The sequence below is a fragment of the Oxyura jamaicensis genome, chromosome Z (assembly GCF_011077185.1).
Source record: "Oxyura jamaicensis isolate SHBP4307 breed ruddy duck chromosome Z, BPBGC_Ojam_1.0, whole genome shotgun sequence".
Lineage (NCBI taxonomy): Eukaryota > Metazoa > Chordata > Aves > Anseriformes > Anatidae > Oxyura > Oxyura jamaicensis.
The window spans coordinates 19,442,826-19,451,397 of NC_048926.1; the positions used below are offsets into that span (position 1 = coordinate 19,442,826).

General features: G+C 41.8%; 1 protein-coding gene across 1 annotated transcript in view; it reads left to right on the top strand.

Moving 5' to 3' along the window:
- The window catches only part of GPBP1 (GC-rich promoter binding protein 1), a 41,477-nt gene extending 37,345 nt beyond the window's left edge, over positions 1-4,132 (top strand). Inside the window, exons 11-12 of the mRNA XM_035310580.1 lie at positions 2,582-2,684; positions 3,448-4,132. Coding sequence (XP_035166471.1) covers positions 2,582-2,684; positions 3,448-3,606 — 262 coding nt within the window. The 3' untranslated portion in view covers positions 3,607-4,132. The remainder of the gene's footprint in view (positions 1-2,581; positions 2,685-3,447) is intronic.
- Positions 4,133-8,572: the final 4,440 nt, after the last annotated feature.

The following is an 8,572-nucleotide window of genomic DNA, read 5'->3' on the forward strand; positions in this document are numbered from 1 at the left end:
GCTATCCAGCCAGTTTCTAAGCCAACGAAGCGTGCGCCAGTCCAAGCCAAGAGCAGGCAGTTTCTTGAGGAGAATGCTGTGGGAAATGGTGTCAAAAGCCTTGCTGAAGTCAAGGTAGACCACATCCACAGCCTTTCCCTCATCCACCCAGCGCGTCACTTGGTCATAGGAGATCAGGTTCGTCAAGCAGGACCTGCCCTTCATAAACCCATGCTGACTGGGCCTGATCGCCTGCTTGCCCTGCAAGTGCTGCGTGATGACTCTTGAGATAATCTGCTCCATGAGCTTCCCTGGTACTGAGGTCAAACTGACAGGCCTGTAGTTCCCCGGGTCAGCCCTCCGGCCCTTCTTGTAGATGGGCGTCACATTTGCTAGCCGCCAGTCAACTGGGACCTCCCCCGATAGCCAGGACTGCCGATAAATGATGGTAAGCGGCTTGGCCAGCTCCTCTGCCAGTTCTCTCAGTACCCTTGGGTGGATCCCATCCGGCCCCATCGACTTGTGCACATCCAAGTGCCGTACCAGGTCACTAACCATTTCTTCATGGATAGTGAGGGCCACATCTCTCTCCCCATCCCCTTCCACCAGTTCAGGGTACTGGGTATCCAGAGAACAACCGGTATTGCCGCTAAAGACTGAGGCGAAGAAGGCATTAAGCACCTCCACCTTTTCCTCATCTCTTGTAACTAAGTTTCCCCCTGCATCCAGTAAAGGGTGGAGATTCTCCTTAGTCCTCCTTTTTGTGTTGATGTATTTATAAAAACATTTTTTGTTATCTTTAACAGCAGTAGCCAGATTGAGCTCCAGATGAGCTTAGGCTTTTCTAATTTTGTCCCTGCACAGCCTCGCGATATCCTTATAGTCCTCCCTAGTGGCCTGCCCACTTTTCCAAAGAGTATAAACCCTCTTTTTTCTTCTAAGCTCAAGCCACAATTCTCTGTTCAGCCAGGCTGGTCTTCTTCCCCGCCAGCTCGTCTTTGGGCACGTGGGGACAGACCGTTCCTGCGCCATTAAGATTTCCCTCTTGAAGAGCGCCCAGCCCTCCTGGGCTCCTCTGCCCTTCAGAATCCTTTTGGCAAAAACTCTGCAGCAAGAAAACATACAATATTCATTAAATACCACAGTGTCTTCATCAGATAACCATGTTACCACAGTGTCTTCACATCTTCACAGTGTCTTCACATCTAAAACCACTGGCATCATGTGCAGATACTGCCATCCCACTTATGGCACCAGCCAAAACACTTTGATTATTGCATTTTTGGATATCTCAAGCCAAATCACCAGGGGAATGTGTCTGTTTCTTTCCCTCCCCCTATCCAAAACTCACTCTTAGTTGTGGTCTGTCTGTGCTGTAATATGAACATCTGCTGTCAGGTGAGACAGGGTAGCCTGTCTGTCTCTGACACTAGCGTATGTTAGAAAAGTATAAACTATAGGTGGCCATTGCATTCTGTATCATGCTTCTGTTACTGAAGAGCAATGCAGCTTCTCCCAGGTGCACTGTCTCTGTGACTTTATGCTGAAGACACTGTGGGTTTGAGGTGAAAAAACATCTCTTCTTTTGGCTCCCACGGAGGGACAGCTGTAGCATTGTCATGGTTGCTCTGTTATACAGCAAAAAAAAAACACGCCCATTTCCTCAGTGTCCACCTTTGCCTCTCCACACCATTTCTGAGGAGGCACGCTACAGTTCCACCAAAGCACTTACGCAAAGGAAATATATTATTGCTTTTCCATCTTACCTAGATTTCGTGCCTTAAAAAGAAAGTTGACTTGCATTCTGCTTTCTTGCAGCTTGAACCTTAGGAATGTGACAGATACCATTGTGTAGCCAAGGTCTCTTCATTGTACTCATTTACCTTGGATGACTTCTTAAATAAATAACCTGACAATGCAGTTTAATGGGCTGGAAAGATTGTGGTGTGACAACACCAGATAAGCTTTCAAGAGCAAATCCATGCGTCAAAAGCTGAACTTGCATATGGTCCAAATTATTTTCTCTTCTGCTTGCTTTATTGCTGCACTTCTGGACAGCAGCCATCTAATTGAGACAGACTAGGAGAAAGTGAGGGTTTTTCTAGGCTGATTTCCATAAGGCCTTACTCCAGATATTGGGCAGCTTAGGAGCCTCCATATCTGGGAATGCTGTCAGTTGATTAATAAAGATGCTGGATAATAGGAAGTTCGGCATTTGTGTTGGTAAGTTCACTGGATTGGCAGAGGTGGCAGAGTCTATTTTGTATGTGATGCTTAATGGCAGGAAATACTTGATATGTACAAGCAATGGAGTGAATGTATGCTTATGTGTTCTGTAGATTTAAGTATTACTGTTTAGTTTTGGCAGCTTTAAAATCAAATGTGTCAGAACAGGGTCAGCTGTGAAGGACCTTATGACTTCTGAACGTTTGTGCTTTTTATATCTTTTCTTAAACTCCTACATAAAAGTAGGTTAAAGGGCTGTTTAAAAGATTTATGGGCTAATATATTTATTACACTTCTTTACGTATCTGTATAGGCAGAACTTGAAATGTCTGAGTGTGTGCAGAAATTCTTTAATGTTGTCCCCTTTATTTTAAAGGTTGTTAAAGGAGATGGGCTGGCAGGAAGATGCTGAAAATGATGAAACGTGTGCTCCACTAACAGAGGATGAGATGAGGGAATTCCAAGTCATTAGTGAACAGGTAATGCTAAGTTAATATTTTGTGATGAACTTATAGATGGATGCCCTAAATACCTACCTTTGAGCAGGATCTCTAGTAATTTTGATGGTTAGGGTCAGTGCCATTTTAGTACCATTTTTCTTTCCTCTATCTTCCTTCCTCCCTTGCACTTTCAGAAGAACAGTGCCTTTAAAAAGATATATGGGGAGCAGTGCTTATTTTAGAGAGAGCCTATGCTCAAAATATCAAGGAAAGGGGAGGGGAGGGCTTCTGAGTAGTTTCGGCACTGCTAGTTGCAGAATTGTACAAGCTATCCAGTTCCTCAGCTTAGCCTGAGGAAAGGGAATTTTCTTTCGTGATTTTATTGTGGCTTCCTTGTCTGTCTTACTGTAAATTGAGGAACATAAAATTCACTAGTAATATAGTCTGAATGGGCAATCCAGACTTCATTATTTTTTATAGCAGACTGGAAAAAGGGCCTGCATCACAGGAGAGACAGTGTGTGTGTGTGGGGGGGGTCACTGGGGCAAAATATCTGAGGAGGTAGATAGGAAGAGGGTAAACTCTTGCACAGTGCAGAAGCTTATCTTGGTCTGATTGCAGGCTCTTCGGTGCAGGTCCAAAACTGAAGGCTTTCAGATGAATTTTTCAGTGTGTGTGTATATAACAGGTAGTGCCGTGGATCTAATGTAGTCCATAGATGAAGATGTAGAGAATGCTGAAATGCAGCAGATTATTGTGTTTAGCTTTTTCTCTCTAAATGCATCATGTTTTCTTGTTTCAGTTACAAAAAAATGGCCTCCGGAAAAATGGCATTTTGAAAAATGGCCTCATCTGTGATTTTAAATTTAGCACCTGGAAAAACAGCACTTTCAAACCTGCTCTGGAGAATGAGGATTCTGAGACGAGCAGCACTGATACATCAGATGATGATGATGTGTGAAGATTTCTGTACCATCTGTAGAAGCTTGTTCTGATCTCATGAGAATATGGGGATGTATTATCAAAAAAAAAAATACAAAAAACAAAACTAAGTTATGTAGTAACATACCCTCTTAGAAGAAGAATGATGGGACTTCTCTCTGAAGACAGCAAGAAATGTTGTGTTGGGTGTGTTGAACATTACTATATTTCTTTGTTAACGAATGTTGTAGAATGAGGACTTGGGTTGCCCCAGCATTGACTTTCTTCATCACTGCAGCATTTCTGACTAGCAATGTGACAATGTAACAAATCAGATTTTCTCATTTAATAATAAAAACAAAAAGAATTGTGTAATGTCTTGCAAAGCTTCTGTCTTAAAATGTCCACGTATGTAAGGGGGAAAAAAGGTCAGCTTGACACTGTGTTTTGTTTGCCAGGTCATTTCTTTCTTACAATGGAAATCCTAGAGTCCACTTTGTATGCAAAAAGGGCAATGTAGCATGTTGGCTAAAATGAGCAAAGTGCACTAAAACTCTTTTCCTTAATTGAGCTGCTGTGCTGTTCTACTTCTTCCACACATAATTGCTCTTTAGCCATTGTAGTGTAGTCATTGTTATTAATGGAAAAGAACCTTGATGTTACAGTTCCAAATTTTTACAACTAACCTTTAAATTGAGAGCTTTATGGAGTATTGCAAGGCCCAGTATTCTCACAATGAACCCACTCTTGTGGGAAAATAAGCACTTTGAATTTACCATTCATGTGCGGAAAAATAATTACACTGACTGGATTTCTCTACTACATGGAAAATAAACTGATTTACAGAGTATTGTCTCAGTGCATAGCATCAAGGGTATTGTTTTAAAAACTAGTAAATTTTGCTTGCATTCATGTTAAATGTACTCTGGCAGCAGTCACTGCATTTCAGAATGAGGTAAAAATACTTCTATCACCAGATCCTGCTTTCACAGCAGTGCAGAAGTGTATCTATGCAATAAGCACCTATTTTGCTTGCTTGGTGTAAAACTTCTTACTCATTTTAAAGCTAACACTGTATTATATACAGTTTTATTGGGATCATTTTAGTGGTTTAAATGTGTTCTGCAAGGTTGTACAAACTACGTAGCAGTAATCCGTGAGCACAACTGCACTCCGTGGTGTCACATACATTCATAATGCAGCCTATATGTAGACATTCCTCTTTCAAGGTATTTTTGAATTGCACTATTTTATAGTAAGTAGCTCACAATTTTAAGCTCTAAAGCATAAATAGTTGTAAAGATGAGTTTTTGTCCATGTTTAATCTTTTTTTAAGAAAAGACTTTTTATAAAGTGGCATCTAAAAATTTTGCACCAAGACATACCTTTTTTTTTTTTTTTTTTTGTTTTGGTTTAAATTAAAGTTTTCTATTAAAGAAGATTTTTTTTTCTTGGAACAGATGCAAATGTTGTTCTAGGTAATTTTGGCACAATGTTTTGAAATATGGTGGTTTCTTGTCTATATTTCAGAGGATAAATGTTTTTTTGAAGAGAAAAGTGCTGTATCAATAATGAAGTCATTCCTACTTGTATGCCTTAAAAACCTTCTTTCTCTCTCCCTTCTGCTTTTTTAGCTAACATTGACACATTTGTACCATTTTTTTTTTCATTTTTGGTTTTTGCATCTGTTTAACAGTATCTTCTATCTATCCTAGCTACTTAGTTGCATATAAATACACTAATTTTACTACTAAGTAAGCCTTGATATCTCAGTGGTACGTAAACTAATTGTTTTCAGTGGTACATAAACTAACTTGTTTCCGTCTTCAGCTTAATGGTAAGTGTCAGTTCTATAATTAACCTTTTGGGGAAGAAGTTCTTTTGACCTTGCATGCTGGCTCAGAAGCTGGCATCAAAGATCTGCATAGCCCTTATCGTAAGTAGTTATCAGTCTGCTCTGTTACTTCAGTTTGTGCTTCTCTGCTGTAAGAGGTGGTAGTGGGGAAGTTTTATGCTTCTGCTGAGGAATTGGATTGCTTTATGTTACATTTACTTACAGCAATGCTGAGTAACACATAGGTCCTCTTTTTTTCCTTTTAATAAAAAGCACTTTGTTTTGAGTGACACCTTCCAACTAAAGAAAGTTTATTTTTCATGTATTAGTTTCATAACATGCATGAAGGCACTTGTTTACACTGCATCGCTCCCTTTTGTGCATGAAGAGGTAAAGCAGAATGAAATCCACTCTAATATGTAACAATGTATCCTCCCTCTTTGCCTTTATTCCTTTCCCAGGGCAATTTTAGTAGTTAGCCCTTCTCTTCTGTTGTACCTGAACCATGTTCTATTCCCAGGATACATTCTTGTTTCCTCTGACTGAGCAGCTCAGCAGCAGCAAGGATGTCTGCCCTGACAGCTTAAAAAGTTGTCGGGGCTCAGTTTGTCCATTCTTTAAGCAGGTTCTCTCAAGCTTTGGGTATTAAAATAGAGAAGACTGAATCTCTTCTGCTGACCTGTTGGCGATAGATGTGTGCTCTGCATCTGCTGCTCTGAAGGGTAGCTCTTATAGTAGGGTGCTGGGGCTCCTTTACCTCATCTGCAATGACTGGAGGCCTTCCTCACCTATTTGTGCAGGGCCTTTCTGTCTCTCAGGTGGTAAAAGAAGCTACCATTCCTGAACGTTCCTGAAGAGTGTTGATTACAATGAAGTAGTCCATTGATGTGTATTGGACCCAATCAAGAATCAAGGTAGACTTTTCCTGCTTTTATTCCAAGCCTTTGGAAAATGTTACCAAGTATGAATGAAACCAAATTCTGTGCTCCTATGCAATTACCTCTGGGAGAAAAAAAAAAAAAAAAAGGCTTCTTACTTATGACAGAGACTTCAACTTTAGTGATTCCTATGCCTTCTGTTCTTCAGCAAATATTTTTAAACCACTGGCTATTAGAAACTGGATGGAGGGTTAGTCAAGGCCGTCTGTTTTTCCTGGCCTGTTTGCTGCTAGGCACTGACTGGGGCGGTTTACTCATCAGCATGGAACTTTTGGTCTCATTAAGGATTATGGCTGTTGTGTCCCAAGAACTGTTGTGTTGTGTCCCAAGAACTGTTGGCTCATTGGGATGATAACTGTGCAGACTAGCTGGTCAGTTTCCTCGTGCTGTTATGCGCAGTCATCAGTCAGCTGTACTGCAGCTTGAGTGAAGTTTTTGTTCCCTGGATCTTGTTCAGCCTTCCGCAGAGGTAGCTGGCAACGCCTTTGCTAGGCAGGCACTGGCAGCAATTTGTGAGATGGTCTGTCTGTGAGGGACACTAGTGGGTATTGATAGCTTTCTTCTATCAGGAGGTTTGTGATTCTTAATGATTTAAAAGTGACTTTGGGGGTCTCTCTCTGTGTTGCCATCTAGGCAACACCTTCAAAGACTGGAAAAAAACACCCAACGTACATTCAAACAGTTTGCTGGTATTGTTCTGCTATTGAATTGTTCTGCTACTAAATTCAGTGCTTACCAATGTCTGCTTCCATAGCTTGATAGAGATTTGAGATCTCACAGGGTCTGTAGTGTCATGTTTCTAAAATCACTTCGAAGACATCTGAAAGCATGCTTGCTTGTTTCTGTATGCTTTTCCCTTGAACATCCTCTTTGTACATAGCTACGTACTGCCCCGGCAATGGCATGGTTGTTACAGAGTAATGAGGTTCCCTTCCACATCCTGCAGGGCATTTACTCTCTTATCCTATACAGGTCAAGGGTACAGCTTTGAAGTGGAAGATAATATTTTTCAGTAACTAGCATGACTACTGATGCCTGGAGAAGCATCTCCATGTCATGCTGATGGACCATGGGTCCGTAGCAGCATAGAAGAGTTGGAGTTCACCCTAGGAGGTGCGGGGAGGTACATGGTTTGCCTGGTGAGGACTACAGAGCTGCATCCTGGGAAGCAAAGAAACCTGAACTCTGTCCACTCTGCCAGGAAGCAGCCAGTCCTGAGAAGTGATGGAACAAGTTCCGAATGCTTAAAAGATGGACTTGGATCACCCTGGTTGCCTGAGCTGTGGCATTTTACTAGATTACTGGACTGCTTGTGTGCTGTCCTGAGTTACATTCTAAGTATACAAAGACCCCTTTGCTTCACTACCAAAAGGCAGCTCCTGATCACCTGCTCTGAAGCCAGCCAGTATCCTCGTTTATTGCTTTTGTGTGCTTCAGCTGAGGTCAAGGGAGGTGATGTCTGCTCTTTCTCAGGCCTATTACCCAGCATAGCCAATAACAAGGAATGATGTGCAGCTCTGATCCTGCTTACCCAGGTGTGGCAGCTTTGGTACAGTGGCTTCTTTTTGATTCTTGTGTCTTTTCTGTGACATCTTGGTATCTGTGAGCTCTATGCTACCCTAATCTTTGCACCTTCCATCTCATGTCACTCCCTCTTGCAAGGCTGCTGAAACGGAGCCACCTTTCACAAGCTGTGGAGTGTCCTGTCTGAGCGTGTCAGCATTCTCACTGTCTCCAGCTTAATTTACACCTTCACCAAATGCTATGCTACTGGAGTCGTTTTTAGAGTCAAACACATGACAGAGAATCACTTCAACTGCCATTTGTGTGAAGGGTTCTGCGCTGCTTCCCTAGCTGTGGCTATACAGTAGTGTATTTTTTGAGAAGTGTTGCCTGCATGAATGTTCACCTCCCACCTTCTTTCTCCTGTTCTTCAGTGTCTGCAGCTAGCCATTCATTTAGGATCCTGTGTTTGGGAAGGCAGCTGGAGATGGGTGGGTTGTAGTCTCGCTCTGTGTACAGATGAAAAATGACCTAGTGTTGAGTGCTCTGGCATAAATGTGCATGTGAGCATGCAGTTTGAGTGTAATAAAAGGGACACTGTAGAACTGTTCACAATAATTTCAATCATTATAGTTTGTATGTGTTGGTGTTATTGGTGGCTAGTCATAATTTTCTTTCCCACCCAGGATATACAGTACTTATCTCCACACTGAAGAGCATCAGTTGCCAGG